The sequence below is a fragment of the Limulus polyphemus genome, unplaced genomic scaffold, assembly GCF_000517525.1.
Source record: "Limulus polyphemus unplaced genomic scaffold, Limulus_polyphemus-2.1.2 Scaffold138, whole genome shotgun sequence".
Taxonomy (NCBI): Eukaryota; Metazoa; Arthropoda; class Merostomata; order Xiphosura; family Limulidae; genus Limulus; species Limulus polyphemus.
The window spans coordinates 875843-895869 of record NW_013665748.1 but is presented as its reverse complement, the minus strand read 5'-3'; the positions used below and the strand labels follow the sequence as shown (position 1 = coordinate 895869).

The window sequence follows — 20027 nt, the reverse complement described above, 5'->3', positions numbered from 1 at the left end:
CTGTTTTGATGTTAAACCCGAAGGCTACAATTCAGATGTCAATGGTCCTTCCGCGCCATGTTAGTCCAGAAATGCTTTTGTCCATTTATCTAACGGATTTAATGATATATGCAGCAGTTTCCATAAGAAAGTTTCATTGTTTAATTAAATAACAAGACGTTTTCTGTGAGTCTTGCTGCCAGACTAAATAGCAAGACTTTTTATGTCTCCCCAGAGATACATACTGTTTCTTCTTCTTCCAAGCACTTTGTAATTGACCGCCATTCCTTCATATCTCAGTGGATTAACTTAAAACTTGGTTGGGTTAAACCTTGGTGCAATACACTCAGATATCTATTCGTTTTTTGATTTACACCTTATTAAGGATTATATGGAGTCTTTTTTTTTCTGTAATTAAGCACAAAGCAACACAATGGGCTATCTGTGCTCTGCTCACCACGGGTATCGAAACCTGATTTTTGGCATTGTAAGTCCGCAGACATGCCGCTGTGCCACTGGTGGGGGGGGGGGCTTTATGGGGTCAAAGATCAAACAACCCCAAAATGTAAATTTTGGACTCCTATGCGGTCATATTTGCAAGATGAAAATTGGCACGAAATTATATTCTCATGCGCCTAACACATTGACATACAAAAAAGTTTGATTTTTCCATTTTGAGTGTTTTTAGGGAATGTCAGAGCTCACAAAAAAGCATAATTGTGTGTTTTTTTATTCGGTCATATTTTGACCAACTTACATGAGATTTGGTACAAAGATACCTTTTTTTTGCAGGTCCCAAGCAGTGATATAGATAGTTTTGGATTTTTTTCGTATTATTCACGATTTTTCTGGTATCAAAGTTGGTCATGTTGGGATTGCGTGGCGGAGACATGTTGCATTCGCCCGCAAATGTTGGCCTCTTTAATTATTGACTATTTATTCCAACTTAGGTAATTGTCATGGCTTTAATACTAACAACTAGTTAGGTTTTTTTTCATGCGGTGAATATATGTTATCATTCCAACACACCAAGACTCTCTTCACTCAATGAAATGCCATTTCGATCAATATTACTTACCACTTCTAAGACAACGTATGCGCCTCGCATGTGCCTCATACGGAATAACGTCGCTTATACAATTTTCAAACTCTCTCTCTCTCTCTCTAAGAGCAGTGCTAGTAGACATTCCACCAGCATCTTTACTTCAGCCTGTTTCATTTTTTGTTATTCTTTTTTTTTATTATACTTACATATACTTAACTGGTTTAAGGTACCTATGTGTGGGCGTAACGTGAACAAAACAAAATTACCAAAGAGTTTGCGAATATGGAATGTAGTTATGAACTTCGATTTTTCTACCATTTTTTTTCTGATGTTATTAATGTTGTTTTTTCTTGTTTACCAAATTTGATGATAACTCAGAAAGCGCTGAATATTGGAAAAGAAGCTTTCGAAGCATAGTCTATATGAACAAATCTAGAAATGACGAGATTTTTTATCAATATGACATGGGTCTGACAAGAGAAAATGTCTTAAGCCACATTCTAGTCTGACAACGAGATGTTATAGAAGCTCACTTTTGACAGGGGACGGCTATTTTTACGTTTCTCTCTCCTATGAACACACATACCTTTATGTTCTGTTCGTCCTATGATTAGTCATATCTACCCTTACAGTTTATCCCTCCTAATCAATCATACCGGCCCTTCTGGTTTCTCTCTTCTATGATGAATCACACCTACCCTTATGGTTTGTCTCTCCTATGATCAATCACATCTAACCTTATGGTTTGTCTCTCCTATGATCAATCACATCTACCCTTATGGTTTGTCCCTCCTATGATCAATCATACCTACCAACCTTTGTGGTTTATCCCTCCTATAAGCAATCATACCAACCCTTATGGTTTGTCCCTCCTATGATCAATCACCTCTACCCTCATGGTTTGTCCCTCCTATAATCAATCATACCTACCAACCTTTGTGGTTTATCCCTCCTATAAGCAATCATACCGGCCCTTCTGGTTTCTCTCTTCTATGATGAATCATACCTACTCTTATGGTTTGTCTCTTCTATGATGAATCATACCTACTCTTATGGTTTGTCTCTTCTATGATGAATCATACCTACCCTTATGGTTTGTCCCCCCTATGATCAATCACATCTACCCTTATGGTTTGTTTCTCCTATGATGAATCACAACTATACTTGTAGTTTGTCTCTCCTATGATCAATCATACCAACCCTTCTGGTTTGTCACTTCTATGATGAATCACACTTACCCTTGTGGGTTGTTTCTTCTGTGATAAATCACACCTACCCTTATGGTTTGTCCCTCCTATGATCAATCATATCTACCATTATGGTTTGTTTCTCCTACGATAAATAAATTACCTACACTTGTAGTTTGTCTCTTCTATGATCAATCACACCTACCCTTGTCGGTTGTTTCTACTATGATGAATCACACCTAACCTTATGGTTTGAGCTTGTTTTGTATGGCTAAAACCTTTTTCGGTAGTACTGCGAACAAAAAAGTTGAATATATCAAGAATAATAAAGTATAATTACTACATAAACCCAGTTTTCTATTTATTACTGTTTTGTTTATTTCTTTTCTTTAAGCACAAAGTTGAACCATGAGTAGATGCGCTCTGCCCATCGCAGGGATGGAACCGCCAGTTTAGCATTATAAGTCCTTAAGCTTACCGCTGAGCCACCGGAGGAAGAGTCTATTTCTAGCAACCTATAGCATAGATATCAGGCCTTTTTTATTACTTCTTACCAAATAAAGTCTTGTGTAAACAGATCATTCATAATTGTTATCATGTATTTAATCTCACTTTGAATCGTTTCCACTTAAAATTTATTCTCCTAATATTCAGTTCTTGGCAATTAAGTTATATTTTATAAAAAAAGGCAAGTTTAGTAGTATGTCGACTTCTTTGAACGTTGATATTTTTAAAAGATGAATGATTAAATAGATGCAATGCAAATTGTAAATCATTTTTAACAAGTTCCTCAGGAACCAAGTTCAATCCAGAAACTCCCAAATATGGTAGATTTGAACGTATCTTTTTGAGACAACTTCAAGACAAGTTTTCGTTTGTTAATTGACAAATTTTTAAGTGAAATACAGCAACCTTTTATGCTTCTGCTATCACCTTTTTTACGTTTAGCTTTCAACTTAAATACGAACGATTTCACCTGCGATTCGGTAGGAAAGGGCGAAGCATCACGATAGTCAGCAGTAGGACGAGTAGACAGAAACACTTTGAAAGCAGCTACAGGCATAATATTGTACTCGGCTTGCTGCACAATATCTACCAAGGAGGCTCTAAATGTCATTTGGAGACTTCCATGCTTCTTGTGTTTGGCCGTTAAGCTCGTGATACGCTGAAGGATTTCAGTAACCTTACCAGTTCAGATCATTTTCGCAGGTCCACAACTAAAAGAGTGTGGAAAATGCCTCCTTTTTAGCCAAAAAAAGTTCAGTTCAAATTAAGAAAAACCGGATTGGGTTCTTATTTTTTTCAACAAAAATGTCCCCCACTGGCTCGTGAGGGGGCTGTTAATAATGAATACGGTAGTAGAGGAATGGCAAGTTATTATATACAATCATTTTTTTGTTTCATATCCAACGTAAAAACTTGAATCGTAAATGATGATTATAATTTTATAAATGTTATCTAGTTAGAATGGAAACATGTTTATGTAGTTTTCTGTATGAACATATGTAATTTAGGGATATGTAGATTATCTTACCTATAATTATATATTTATAGAAATATAAGACCATAATAATTCTTTTCTAACTCGTACAAGTTTTAATTCCAAAAGGATATTTATAATTTTAGCCGTTGTTAGTGATTACAATAACTATAGCTTTTTTTGTTTATGAAAATCAGTTGTTAAAGTTTTTAATTATGGTTTAATTTGCCTGATTTTTGTAACCAACGTAGTCGTTTAAGACTGATACGAAACTTAACACATTTGATTGTATTAGTAGAAGTAAAATAGCTTGACTCTTCCAATACAAGAAAATCGCGAAAAGGTTAGAAGGAACAAAAAATATTTTTCTTATTTTTACCACTTGTAGCTACCTACTAAGAAGCCAGAGTTTTTCCATTCCATTTTGTCCCTCACCGTTACAGAGTCTTCTTTGTTCACATGTCAAGCAGTCAATCGATTAAGAAGTACCAATCAAACGATGTCAGACAGCAAAGAGTTTACCATACACGTCCTTCCAAAATCAGGTAACTACTGTGCTTTATCATTAATGGTCTTCTTGAGACAACTAAACCAGTAGCTTATGATTTACATTATTTGAAAGCCCGGTGATTAAGCCTAATAATTTATCATTTCCTTATTCCAAAGTACGTAACAAATCCACCAGTTTATCATTCACGTTGCTCTAAAACCAACTAAATGAACTAGTATGTCAGTTTCTCTCTTAGAGACAATTGATCTAATAACTAGACTATCAAACAAAACCTATTAACTAAACAACTAAACTATATATTGTCCACTTTCTTATTCAGACAAATTAACTTAATCATCTCTTGTCATAGATCTTTACAAACCAAGTAAATAAATCAGTACGTTTTATCATCAACATTTTTTACGAAACAAGGTTAGTGTATTAATAAATTTAAATATCACTTACTTAATTTTCACATCAGTAAAAAGGTCCATTTGATTTTATTGGCCAGAACTTTTTCAACTCATTTGACTATACCACTAAACATTGTCATTCACTTTGTATTCAAATCTGGTAAATACATACTTGTGACCTGTGATTTAAATATGAAGAAAGGCACTTACCTGAAACCACGTGCAATATCGTTATTCTTTTGTGTTATATATATCTATTCGTAACTTATATTATTTTCAAAGCAACTCATTGTTTGTTAACAACTACTTTAGGTAATTAGACCAGGATATAATATTCCACTCACTAAATTAAATAATTGCCTGAAAGTAATGTCCTGAGAAAAACATTATTTCTCGTGTTGTAATTGTTTCACTTGTAATAGCAAAAACATTTTTTTTTCCTCCCAAAATCGGATTATTTAAAGAACCGGAAAAGGAAATTGGCACTGAAGAACTACGAATTGAAGAAGAACTGGACGAAGAAATATTTGATGCAAAGACCAAAGAGCCACAAGGTTATTGCTCTCCGTACTTTGGCAAGGTGTGTAGGACATACCTGAATAATTCAGGGCTTATATACTACAACTTTAGTGACACAACACCGGGGATTAATGAAGAAATTACACGTGACTTGTGGGAAGAGCTCATATCTTCTTTGATGGAACCTTGTCGCACTGCTGCTGAACAACTTTTGTGTGCTTACGCCTTCCCACAGTGTCATCTCGTGAACAGTTTTCAAACGGGGAAAGAACTGTGTAGGTAAGTGACAGGATTTTTTGTATATAAATTTGATCTAAAACAGGTAATTAAGCAACGTATTAGTATCTACTAACTTTTGAAGCGTGTATGTTTACAGATGTGTCCACTATACGATATGAAGTTAGACTAACGGAGTAAAAGAGTATCGAACAAACTACTTGTGTTCCTTAGTGAGCTCGGAGTGAAATATAGTATCAAACAAAAATATATTTCTGATATCTGTCGTACGAAAAATAAGTTAAAAATAGATAACTTGTCAAACTGGATGTGCTATTTTGTTGGTTCTAAAGTATAGGTTAAAGGGGGAGTATCGAATATATTTTGCGATGTATGAAACATGGGTTGTTCGTGAGGTATGGGTTAAAAGAAAGTAACACAATTATGTTCTTTTGACAGGCATAAAGCGTGAGTTAAAACAGAAAAAATGCTACGAAATGTTTTTTTTTATGTAGCCAAGTATAAGGTAGTGTCTGTGTTATTTTATGAAGGAGGGAGTGAATGATATTTATTTGTTTATTTACAATATGATGATCTGAATATTATATATATAAATAGAACTATGATGCTTTGAATAGTATATATATAAATAGAAATGATGCTCTGAATATTTTATATATAAATAGAACTATGATGCTCTAAATAGTATATGTATATATAAACAGAACTATGATGCTCTGAATATTATATATATAAATGGAACTATGATGCTCTGAATTATATATATATATATATAAATAGAACTATGATGCTCTGAATATCATATATATAAGTAGAACTATGATGCTCTGAATATCATATATATAAATAGAACTATGATGCTCTGAATAGTATATATATAAATAGAACTATGATGCTCTGAATATTATATATATATAAATAGAACTATGATACTCTGAATATTATATATATATGGACAGATCTATGATGCTTTGAATATTATATATATATAAATAGAAATATGAATATTATATATATACAGACACACACACACACTTTATTTTCAGGGAAGATTGTATTGCAGTTCGGGAACTCTTTTGTTACAATGAGTGGGCCCAGATTGAAGATAACAAAGAACGGGGCATTTACTTCCAATCTCGAGGGCATTTCAGACTACCACAGTGTGATTTCCTCCCCAGTCGAGGAAACTCCTCTGTTCCTCTCTGTTCTCAGGCACACTTAACGGAGTTCAAGGAGGATGAGATTACAAGTAGGAACAAACAAAACTTCATGTCGTTAGAATAATAAAATTTTCAACTTAAGACTTAAGAAAATTACAAAAGAAAGAGTATGATACAAAATTAATGTTTTATTTTTCTTTCTTTTCTTTGTATAAAATTCTTAAAAAAGGAATGTAATCGTATTTTATAAGAACAATGTTCCAGATTGTGAGCTCTTCTTGGAAATATTTCCTCAGTTGTCGATCAAACTCAGTTTAATAGCCATGGCAATGCATTATTGTTTAACTTTGCAATTTCCAATGGAATAAGCCTTTGAATGGCGGCGAAGCCAATCTTAGACCACACGTTTTGACAAACTTCTCATGTACAGACCATCCAGCAATACATTTAACAAAACCAAATTTACAGAAGTTCATGGTATGTCGTCAGACGATTTCACAGCTATGTCAGACAAGAGAGTAGCATGAACATCGGTTTCATTATCCATGGTTCGTAGAAACACTGGTGTAGAGTTGATGCTTTATTCTGATGTAACCTTTGAGTTCTACTGTCAATAAAAATAAAATGGGGTCACCTTTGCGTTACTGTGAACTTTGTGAAGTTCAAATTTCCCAATATATGAAAAATCTGTGGCAACCTTAGATGCTTACAAAAACTTTCTTTACCTTCTTTACACTATATTGGGTAGACTTTGGGGGGAGGGGTAGCAAATCGACTGTTGCTTGCCATAGTCGTCCAAGTTAGCAACAATTTTCAGTTTTTTACTTGCAATATGTCTACCTTACAGTTTTCTACACTTTATTTTTCTGTCACTACCATGTCTGGATCTTCTACACTGGTGATTAATGCTCTTTTCAAATGGTAAATATATTTGTGATTTATCAAAATTGCGTAATTTTCAATTTATTAGCAATTACTTTCGTGAGGATGATGTACGAAACTACACATTGGGCTATCTGCGTTCTGTTCACCTCGGGGAATTGAACCTTTGATTTTAATGTTGCAAGTCCATAAACTTACCGCTGACCCATCGGGGAAACCCTTCTGGAGAAAGATTCTGGATAACCAATCTGGGAACTTTGGCAATGGTAACAGTATTCCTAGATGTGATGGCATGCTGGTTAAGTAGTTTACATATATATAGGTGTACTCATCTTCTCTCGTCGATGTTATAGATATATTAATTATTGAAACTGAAGGATCTCGAGCTTTACATCTCTTTCAACATGCAGCCACAGTTTATATCTACAGCCGCTGTATTACCATATACAAATTGTTCTTATAAAGTATGATTAATCTTCTGCTTATTTTTCTTCAATATAATACAAGCATATAAAACCATTAAAATAAACAAGATTTTAACATTTAAGTTTTATTGGTACAGTTTCTTAGTACAACCTATTTTTATGATGTTAAATTCATTGAAAGAAGTACTTTTATTTCAATGCTTTTTACTAATTTTATCCACTGCATTTTTCACATTTCTTAAACTGACTTCTATAAGTTTTTCTTCATTTTATTACATTTATCCACAATTTTGTTAACTTATTGCTTATATATTTATACCTTGTTTTTGGTGTGGCTTCACTTAGGTCTCTTTATCTCTGTACTCTTCCGTGTGCAGTAGCTTTTTATAAGATGGCGTTTGAAATTTCATCAAATAATAGCTGTTTCAAAACTTAAATAATCTCATTTTTACCCAAAGATGAATACATCATGTTACAAAATTTTATTTTAATGTAATGTATAAGAAAAAATAAAGTAATGATGTATTACCAACATCCAAACCCATAAAATGTAAACGTAGGTTAACAGACATGAATTAACAAAAATTAAAAATACAGAGATTAATGATTTTTTAATTTCAGAATATTCACCAAAGTATCCCACGATTCGAAAGTTAATAAAAGTAAACTTTAAAAATGTTAAAATCACCTTAAAGAAAAACAGAGGCAAAAATTTAAATTTGATTAGAAAATAAATTTAAAAAAAAGATGGCCTAACAATATTGCTTGAAAAAAACATTTAATATAAGTGAAAAAAATATGCATAAAGGAAAGAAAAAAAGGTTGCAAAACTAAAAGCGCTAGTTTTAAAATAAACATTCATTTTTATTGTTAATTGTGTTTTGGATTATTATGTGTCGTTAGAACTCTGGAGCGATAAGGGGTGAGGGAAAAGGAACACAAGTTACTTCGGGTACTATTACAGCAGTACTGTTTAAAAAGCGTGGTACCTAAAATATGTTAATTCAAGTTTAAAAGCAAAAATTGGTCCAATTTTTTAACAGTCCTCAACTAGTAATTGATATATAATGCCAATAAAAATATTTATTTTGTTATTGAATTTTGGGCTCTAAAAGCTATAATAATTATAAAATATGCTTTTTGTTTTTGCAAATTCTAGATGCAGTGATAAAGAAAAACGTGAACTGTGTCTTTTGAATGTGTACGTACTAGCAAAATAATCATCCAAGCACATATGCATGTGCGTCTCCAAGTAAGTTTACGGATTAACAATGCTAAATTCCGAGGTTCGAAGCCCCACGGTGGACACAGCAGATAGACCAATGTGGCTTTTCTCTCAAGCAAATTCGAAACATATGCATGTTTGGTATCGCCATCTAGTGTTCAGATGCAGCCCATCTCTTCTGTACTTTACTAGTAAAACCTACCTCAGACTATTGAACCGATCCAATTCGATTGGTTGCGCTGTGTGGTATCCATTCGGAATTATTCATGCATTTTATTGCTTAAAAGTAACCCATTGACCAGTATTTTACTATAAAGTTCGCCCCTTCTGTAGTGAATTAGTCTAATGTATATTGAATGCCATAATTAACACGGGATTTTCCATGTTTAAAACTTAATTTAACGACACTTAGGCTCCATTACAGGTTTAGGGTACTAATTATTTTGAGTCTAGTTCGGCTTACTGGTTAGCATGGCAGAGGTTGGGTATGAGGTTCCTTGGTTCGCATCCTGTTACCACCAAACAACAATATCGTTCTTCACATTTGGGGGCCGTAGATGCGGTATAAAAGTGACAGTCAAAACCCACTGTTCTTTTAGTGTAGCTCAAGAGTAGACTGTGTTGATTGGTTGCCTTTCCTCTAGTCTATCACTTCAATGTTAGGGACGGCTAGTGATTGGTTGTCTTTCCTCTAGTCTATCACTTCAATGTTAGGGACGGCTAGCGCAGCTGGCTTTTGTGTAGTTTTGCATGAAATTACAATAAACAAACAATTAATTTCATTATAGACTCACTTAACGCTAAACACCGTATGAGAGATTTTACAAGAATTATTTTACGTCAGATCATTTTCGGGACATTATTGCAAAACAATACAATACATTGACGGTTTGAATATCCCGCGTCAGAACGCTTACATTTTAGTCACCAAATGTTCATTCATAATATATTCTAGTTTTAATAACTTAAGTGTGTATTTTGAAGTAGTATTTAGCTAGAAATTATGCGTCGATATATACATATATGTATGTATGTGTGTGTATTTTTTCCTAGCGGAGTGTATTTATGGAAGAGGGCGCTATTATCAGGGAACTGTTAATATTACCAAATCAGGGATCGCATGTCAGAGATGGGAATCGCAGGTCAGTGATATTAATGTTTGTCATAGATTTATTTCAAATATATTTCAGGAACTCGAAAAGGCAAAAAAAGTTCTAGCTAAAACAATCTGAACATTGTAGCATGTAGCAATGTTAGTCAATCTGAACATTGTAGCATGTAGCAATGTTAGTCAATCTGAACATTGCTGCATGTAGCAATGTTAAAGTATTTTCTTGTTCATCTTAGTCCAGACTGGTGTATTGCTCATCAGCTAACTATCCATGTAGATATAGGAAGGTGGTTATAGCATTTGGACCTATACATCTATGTACCCACATGTATCTCCAATATATAATTATGTATGCACCAGACTTGAAAGTTCATATATTTTAAATAACACATTATGAACATTTATTTTGTAAAATCATCTTTATCATGTCTCATGTATATATATTTTTACTTTTTGACCCATTTGTGTAATTGAGTATTAATCTTAATATGACTAAATCTAAGAAATCGAGCACCCGTTTCGCTGCTGTACTAGATTGATTTGTATAACTTTTAAGGTATTCTTGATAACTGTTTATTGGTGTAGTTATGGTAACGTGTTTCTGGGAAGCTTTTTCTCACCTTCGTGAATGATGCATTATCTTTCAGTCGAAATTTAGACTGTGACGTAGATATAGCTGTACTTATAGACAGGTACTACTGTTTCCTCAATGTATAGGCTTATTTCGTTACTGGCCTTTAATTGAACCGTAACAATTGTTTAAATGCAGTTTTATGTGTTTCGTTGTTGCAACTACCAGCTACTTATCAGGAAAGCGAAATACGTAGAAAAGGTATAAAGATATATCCAAGGCCATATGTTTATTTGATTATGAAACTTCTATAGAATTGTGAACTGAGACGTTGATTTATTTCTTAGTGGAGAATACCTCAGTAACTTCATCGCGTGAAATTATTTGCTGGGTGTGAAATAACCACAAATGTGAGTTTTATGTATCATTTTAAGTTAGTTTTTATCTCTTGGGAACTTTACATCTTTCTACACCTCATGGAAAAAAATTCAATAAGCTACCAACCCTTCAGCGGACAGTTAAGGGCGTGTTTGTTACACAGCTTAAGGATGTCGTCACTGGACAACTTGCACAGACAGCTCGCTTAGTAAGTAGCCCGTGAAAGATATCTGTCCACTGAAAATGTTGCTGTGTCTATAACAGTCATACTGTCGTAAAGAGCACACAAGTCCAGTCATATATATATTATATAGAAACTGGATTTTTTCTCGTTCATTAGGAATGTTATTAAAATAACAGAATCCGTGAGTTTTCTAATAATATCATGTTTAGAATATTATTAAAAGATAGAAAATGAACGAAAACAAATACAAGATAAACTGGAAAGATCGTATACAGCGCCTTAAGAAGGAACCTGGTATCAATACAGAATGTTTAACATGAAAAATGTTTTATCTTATTAGTTGATTTAAAGACAATTCCCAAATCTACGTGTAGTACTTAAGTCACAGTTTGTTTTGGAAGTTGAGAATTCATGTAGAATCATATCTCATGTTCATACTTCCAAAAAAACGTGATTAAACGTTTAATAAATAAGGAACTTGGTAGAAATAATGATATATAACTCTCCAAAATCTTGTGAGAACTACATCATTGCATAACCTTTAGTATAGGTTCAGAAATAAATGTACTGTTGAGGTAATCTCCAAGTTTTTTTTGTTTGTTTCTTAAGCGATAGCGTTCTTGAGAAAGTGTTGAACATTAAAACATTTTAAGTGTTAAAAAATAGTTTAATAAAACTTATACCTTTCAGAACACTCACCTAAAAGCTAGTTACGCTGGTAACCATGAACTCATCAATAAAAGAAGAAACCTCTAACTGAACACGGGGGTTGCTATTTTATCTACTACACATATTTCTTATCACGAAATTGAATGCAACGAAGCGGCTTCCATTATTAGAAAATCTCGTGAGAACGCGCTCCGCTAGTTTTTGTTCGTTAACTTAATCCTTTAAGCGGATATCAGGTGATTCAAGGTCTTGTGGAAGATCAATGAGTTCTCTCTACCAGTTCTTGAACTCGAGCAGAAATACAAAATCTTTTGTTGGAAAATGTACCAAGATTTGAATAAAGTTAACCAGTTAAATGGGTTACATCGTCTAAGGTACATCAGCCAGTGAGTGGAGCTCTAGCGTTGGTAAATGAAAGACTCCGTGTGTTATTCTATAGAAAACAAAAATCCCTGAACTTTTTCATAAAAAATAAATAAATGTTCCCGGCTTAAATTTAATTGCATACATAAGATGGCATAATATGAATTTCCTATGGGACACCATGCTTTCATTTTTTTGTATTTTTTTATTTTGTCAGAGTTTTCAAAAATTACTTATTTGCATTTCAATGCTTAACAGCTATATAGTGATTTTTTTCAGTATATTCTTACTCTCGTGGCAGAAATTGAGCCAAGTAACATAATCAGACACACATTTTCTTCTCAGTACTTCTTAGAATCAACATAAACTTTAGTTATAATTGAGTATTCTTAGGACAGTGTGCAAGTTCATTGAATGGTTTGTTTTGTAACGCACTTGTATATTACAATACTGATAGATTATTCTTAATGAAGTAGTAAAACGTTATAAACGAGATGTGTCATTTGAAGTATGTAGTTAATTATGGTTGTGATATTGGCAGAGAACATCAAGCACAACCGTGATGAGCTACACACTGCCTATTAAGATGCACTAAAACTTGTCTTAAAGAATTAGTAAAGTAAGCTTCAGAATGCTCTATCATATACCCAGTATTTTTAAAGTCTAGTGATAGTTCTATTTGTTTGTTTGAAGTTAAGCACAAAGCTAAACAATAGGCTATCTGTGCTCTGCCCACCACAGGTATCGAAACCCGGTTTCTAGTGATAGTAATGAGTCGCATAAGATATATAAGCAATCTGTTGACCACGCGCTATTGTCGTGCTCCATTCTTTCTCTTTCTGTCTCCTTCGCAGTAAAATGGAATTTTTATTTGCGTTTAATTCATATTATTGTATGTTTTTCAAAATGCCTCAAAATGTTGTATATGTTACTCGTTCTTGAGGTTGATACATACTTATGTGCGTATGTTTCTTTGTCAGTACAAGATGCTTCTAAATGCTGTATATGTTACTTGTCCTTGAAGTTGATACATTATTCCCTATTACGTATGTTTCCTTGTGAGTACAAAATGCTTCTAAATATTTTATATGTTACCCATTCTTGGAGACATACTTCTTTGTAACACATGTTTCGGATTGAGTATATGTTTCTATCAGTAAAAACAGCAACAAAAATATTATTTTTTTATGCTCTTTCTTACCTACCCTATACGGTGTTCATTAAGGGAAACTTCGAAGAATGCTAGTCCTTCTCCTATTATACTGCCCGTATAGTGGTGTGTATTGTGCTTGATTTTTTTACTACGAGATAGGAGTAACCCTAAGCCATGAATCTTTATGATAATATGCTAACCTAGGAAACAGCATACCACGGAAGACTTACAAGTGTGACAGATGACGTCTGACTCTTTTGTTTTTCTTTAGTTATAGAAACAATTTTTGCTTACTCTAAATTAGGCCTATCAGAATGTTACAATGAATCATAATACAAATAAATTTCAAAACTCTCATATAAATGAAAATAAACAATAAAAAGCTAACATGTAGAGTTAAAACGTGAAATATGTTTTACTCTCAACGAAAAAAAATATTTTTTTTTTGAAACTCCTGAACTTTTGTGGCCATTTTTGGGACTGCTAAGAAGCTGAAAATATATCGCTCGTTATGTATACAAATAAATATTTTTCTGTAACGTAAGGAAATTATAGTCATCTCAACATTTACTTACCCAATGGCCCCTAGTGGCGCAGCGGTATGTCAGTGGACTTACAATGCTAGAAACCGGGTTTCGATACCCGTGGTGGGCAGAGCACAGATAGCCCATTGTGTAGCTTTTTGCATACCTACAAACAAACAAACTTACCCAATGGCATTACTTTTTGTCGATTACTTCTTACGAGTAGTGAAGGTGTTTCTGTACATATTAACAAGTCACCAGGATATTGGTGATGAAAACGTCTTATCACAGAGCTTAGTTCAGTATCTTTACGACTTTCGCCTTAGGGGCATTATATAAATTCAACCTTCAATATAACGTTGTTCACATTTCCTTTTTATGCTTTGACAGAAGCTTTAGAGAGCCTTTTAAATTCTGGCATTGACGTCTGTAACTCTTATCTTTTGTAGAATGGATAAAATAGAGAAAGGAAGGTACTAAAGTTGACATCTGCACGTATAGCATTAACCTATATAGACGAATGGTTTAATCGCAGAACCTCTCAATCCAGTTTTACTCAGAAATTTAGAGATGCTATTTCAATCTGGTGTTAGATTTATTTTTTATTTCAACGTTTATAGTTATAGTTAGTATGCGACCTCACAATTTGTTGCATCTAGCATAATGCTAGAGTTCAATGTTTTGCTTTGCTTTTAAATCTTGCTTCGACATTTAAGTTTGCAGTGTAGTTGAAATTATTTTTTATTTTGTTTCTGAAGTCTTTATTAAGCTTAAAATGTAACTTTATTTTTTATTTATTATTTTTGTATTATGTTTGATATAAAATGGTTGAATATCCTCGTAACGATATCATCTATATCCAGGACATTGGGCAGGGAACCTTTGCGCGGGTCTTTTAGGTCAAGGCTCCAGGTCTGGTAAAGGGAGAAGAATTTACCATGATTGCTATCAAGAAGCTAGAGGGATATCTATTATCACGCTTCTTTTAAAGTTGAAGAGATCCTTGCTCTTACTCACGCTCTTTTAGAGTTTGGCCGTTTTTGAAATGGTGGTTGACCTTCAATGTGACCTTTACCTTTAAGCTACATTTAACAACATTTAATCAGTTGGTCATTGAAGAACTCTCTCAGCCGTTATATGAAACTTGATCCAAATAAGATGAAAATATTTTGAGTTATAGCATTCACACATACACATAGAGGAGTGAAAACAATACCCCTGTCGACGGGACAGTAGAAAAGTGAATATTTACTTCATATCTTTTAAATACGCACAGTAAAATACTAGAAAATATAAGAAATTTATATATAAAGCCCTAGGTAAATAGCATGAAAATCCAACAGTCTGCTAAAATGTTTATCTTTATTGTTATTCACATTTAAAGTGTAGCAAGTACTCTTTGACTATGTACCTATATGTAGTGGTTAAATAGTGAATAGTTTTCAAATAAGCAACAATTGATTCACAATACTGTGAAAAGGTATCTTATAGCAGTTGCAAATCCAGTAAAATGAGAATAATTTCACACCCATATAGCTCTTGTTTTTTATATAATTTGTTTGAAATTTGTCAGTTTCAATGTTACATATCCACAACATAATATTTAGTTGGACTAAGCTTTTCCTCAATACTAGCCTAGACGCGTGGTATCATAAACAGACTTCCCAAGATACCGGCAAGTATTATTTTTTCATAGATCTAGAGTCTAGACAGAGGATTGTAGTGACGTGTGCAACATTCAGGTTTATCACAATCAGACTGTGATCTGGTAACTGTGTTAATAAAAAAATGGATGAAATTACTCTTACAATCCGTTTCAGACACTATGAGTAAAATAGCTTGATTGCATCTGAGGTAAACTTGTTGTTGTCTGCCTTGCCACTGTTGAAGTAACTTAGATCACAGTTAATAACTACAGCTTTTCTTACTAGCAAATGTATCTTTTTCAAACACTTATGTTGAGAGCCTCATTTCAGATATATTTGAGCAGTAAGAACCCAAATGATAAATCAGTGCCCTTTAATAATTATAAGTCTTAATTTTAATGTGATTTATTTTATGACATCACATACTCTTAGTTATACCGGTGAACAGAATTAAGTCCTTTGTTTATTAATCGTTATTAGGTATTTATTCAGTTGGCTTGCCTTGATTAGGAGTAATTAATAATTTCGCTAATGCTTAACGGACAGCTGTTATCATGCTCCTTTTAAGTTGGAGAGATACATGCTCTTACCCATTATCTTTTAGACTAACCATAATATTATTTCACCTCTACATATTCAACAAAATTGAACGTTCTACATATAATGGGAAGTCTTAATAAAACGACCAGCTGGTGTATTTTGTGATGGCCGAAAAATCGGAGTCTACATAAATTTAAAAAATGTATCCTATTAGTAGTGGATAGTGGGTTAATTCATTTAGCTTAAGCTGGCCACTGTACTGATGTCCCGTTTTTATTTTCTCGATTGGTCCGAGTTTCAAATCTCGGGGGTGGGGGGGGGTGGTCTGATATTGATATGTATCTTCACTTTTAGATGACTTCTGTATTTAATCATAAACCTTTCTTTCAACAATGCTTGTGAGGTTATAAGACTTTTAAGTAGGTAATCACTCAAAAATAGAGCAAAAATAGAAACCCAATACGCCATCAGAAAAGTAAAATTCTGTGGTGATATATCTATATGCAAAGTTTATACACTATTTTAATAGTTAATTTTAATTTTTTGTTCAACATCTTTTGTTTTTACCACCGTATACAGAATGCTTAAAGAAGATTTTTCTGTGTTTTAAATCCTAGCAGAGCTCATTACTAAGATTGCTTTTGGCGTTTTTACTCTGTATGGGTGCCAAAAGTTTTTTTGTCATGTTAATGAACGCTTCAAACTTGATGATAACTATAGGAATAGAATCTCCATCTTCTGGACTTAGTAGCAAATATTAGTCAGACCAATGATATAAGATAAAATTTGGTATGTTTTGTATATGCTTGCAAGATGAAGATTCTATGCAGTGTATTAAAATTTCCAGAGGTAATTTCTCGATGTTTTTTTTGGTTCAGTTATTGTTCAAATGTACTAATCTTCATATGTACTTTATCTAGGAACCCCATAAACATCATCGCCCTCCCATGGTTTTTCCGGAGGTTCTAAACTCGGAAAATTTCTGTCGAAATGCTGGTGGTGAAGAACCAAGGCCATGGTGCTACACAATGGACCCAATGGTTCGGTGGCAACACTGTGATATTCCTAAGTGTGGTATGTAGGAAAAGTTTGACCATTAATAGGTTATCTTTAGTAATCGCAATCCAATTAGAGGCTAGTATACAAGCAGTAATCTTTTCCCTCCCACATAAGTCAATATTTCTTGTCTGTTTTAAATAAAAGTTTTTCCTGATTGAATTTTATTGCCTAATTAAACAGTTGTTTGTGGAAATGAATGTGCTAAGTTGTATTTTCTGTATATCACTCAGCAAATGCCACACTTGAAGACGAAATCAAAAATGAACTACTGGACACGTTTAAACCTCCAGAAGAACCAGTTTTTTCCCCTTCCTTTATTCTCATCGTGTGCGCCGTCAGTATTGCAGGCTTGGCCATTATCCTGGTCATAATCCTCTGTTGTCGGCGACTCCACAAGTTCCACAAAGGCTACAATGCCACACCTACAGCTGACGTTGAGATTGACTTAGACAAACTTCCATCCAATATGTCTTATCATAAAACAAACGTACAGTTGAATCCTAAATTGGAGACACTAGAATACCCTCGTAACGACATCATCTATATCCGGGACATTGGGCAGGGAGCCTTTGGGCGGGTCTTTCAGGCCAAGGCTCCGGGTCTGGTTAAGGGGGAAGAATTTACTATGATTGCTGTTAAGATGCTTAAGGAGGAAGCTGCAGAAGATCTTCAAACAGATTTTGAACGAGAAGCATGCCTATTGGCTGACTTTGACCACCCCAATATTGTCAAGCTACTGGGTGTCTGTGCCATTGGTAAACCAATGTGCTTGCTGTTTGAATTCATGGGAAAAGGTGATTTGAATGAATTCCTTAGATCTTGTGCCCCAAGTAACTACATTGTTCGGACTCCAAATGGTGACATGTTTAGTGATGTTAGACTTTGTCATCTCGACCTTGTAAGTCTTGCAAAACAGATCGCTGCAGGGATGGTTTACTTATCTGGCAGGAAATTCGTGCATCGAGATCTGGCTACGAGGAATTGTCTAGTCAGTGATGAAATGGTTGTAAAAATTTCAGACTTTGGACTCTCACAGAAAATTTACACCACTAACTACTACAAGGGTAACGAGCACGATGCTATTCCAATCAGGTGGATGCCTATAGAGTCTATTCTTTACAATAAATTCACGGTAGAGTCTGACGTCTGGGCTTTTGGGGTGGTATTGTGGGAGATTTTTTCCTTCGCTCTTCAGCCTTATTATGGTTTGACCCACGAGGAAGTGGTCAAGTATGTTCAGGACGGTAATATTTTGTCCTGTCCGGACAACACTCCTCCATCTATCTACAACCTAATGAAGAATTGTTGGACCAAAAAGCCCAGCAACAGACCTTCTTTCAAGTTCATATACAAATCACTGACGGCTATCCATGATGATTTGTCCAAATACCAAGATACAGTTCCAAAGGCTCATGTTTAAAGACAAAGAAAGTTTATATTTCCAAGTTTTATCATAATTTATTGCTCACATTGATAGTAAAGTTAGGTACACGTTCGACACTTCTGCCAATATTTAGATATAAAAGTAAGAATTGTGTGATTGTGGTTCTTCAGCCATATATTAGAAGTCTAATGTTCAACATCGTAGTAAAGCAAATTAACTGTTCTGTGTTGGATACAAAGCTTCATTATATTCTGTTATAGTTTTGGGCACAGACCTGAACAGGAACACCAGCATTGACCTAAAGTTGCGTAACGTCGTCACCTTCAAGATTCGATCATTTTATCCAGAGGTACTTTATGTCATAAGACAAGAAAACTCTTTAAAAGGTGATTATTGTTTTTTGCCTGCACTTGAGCAAAGCGGATCACTAAAATATCAGGTGTTCAAGTGGATATGTGGATGATCATCTTATCCGCAACACGGTCTTACTTAGTAAGTTTCAATATGTCAGATCTTCTTCAAATAGTTTGGTGAACCTGATTTGTAATATTGCTTAAAAAATCTAAAAATAGACTTGTTCCCATTAGTTGCAAAGTATTTAAACATAGTGACAAACAAGTATAAATCATTATTGATTCACTTTTGATTTTTGTAAAATTTCGATGTAAGTTTGCGATCTCTTGATGTTTTTTAATATTCCGCGAAATTTAGCTTTTGTGAAAGCATTAGACATAAGACTTCGTAAGACTGTCGTATGGATTTCATATTGTAGTCGTAGATCTAGTAGTACTTTTCTTTACTAAAGGACGTATGGTACCCATAACCAAGTTGGAGTTAAATCATTCGACGGCGCCTGCTGTGCGCCATTACGTTGGCAAAAGCTAATGACTGTAAAGCAGAAAAACAGTAACAAATTATAGCTGTAATATTCCAAAGATTTTTTTTTCTTTATCAGTAAACGAATATTTAATCTAGACTTCAATATTACGTAGAAAACTAAATTGATCATAGTATCCAATCTGTAAAAATAGTACGAGATAATGAACGTTTGTAAATATTTTGTGATATATTTGTATCAGTGTTATTTATAAAGGAGTTAACAAGTTATGGCTTACAAATAGAATAGGAATCTTCAGATGCAGCAGAAAACGTGTTGCTAAAATTAAATGTTACACCACCAGCATGGAACTAATATTTTATAATGAAGTATGACTGGTGAATACATTATCCAACCAGCATATAACTACTTAAGAATAACCAACATCTAAACATCTTCATGGATTTGGTAAAGAATGACTGGTTTTTGAATGTTAACAGTTCAGTGAACCAGTAAAAAATGACTAAAAATGGCTGGTCATTGAATGTTAACAGTTCAGTAAACTAGTAAAGAATGACTAAAAATG

The 20027-nt window shown here is 33.9% G+C and overlaps 1 protein-coding gene across 1 annotated transcript in view; it reads left to right on the top strand.

The window, feature by feature from the left end:
* Window positions 1–18978, top strand: part of LOC106474323 (tyrosine-protein kinase transmembrane receptor Ror2-like) — a 70288-nt gene extending 51310 nt beyond the window's left edge. The window contains exons 4-9 of the mRNA XM_022379695.1: window positions 4080–4236; window positions 5059–5392; window positions 6397–6599; window positions 10096–10184; window positions 17102–17255; window positions 17471–18978. Coding sequence (XP_022235403.1) covers window positions 4080–4236; window positions 5059–5392; window positions 6397–6599; window positions 10096–10184; window positions 17102–17255; window positions 17471–18660 — 2127 coding nt within the window. The 3' untranslated portion in view covers window positions 18661–18978. The remainder of the gene's footprint in view (window positions 1–4079; window positions 4237–5058; window positions 5393–6396; window positions 6600–10095; window positions 10185–17101; window positions 17256–17470) is intronic.
* The last annotated feature ends 1049 nt before the right edge of the window (window positions 18979–20027 follow it).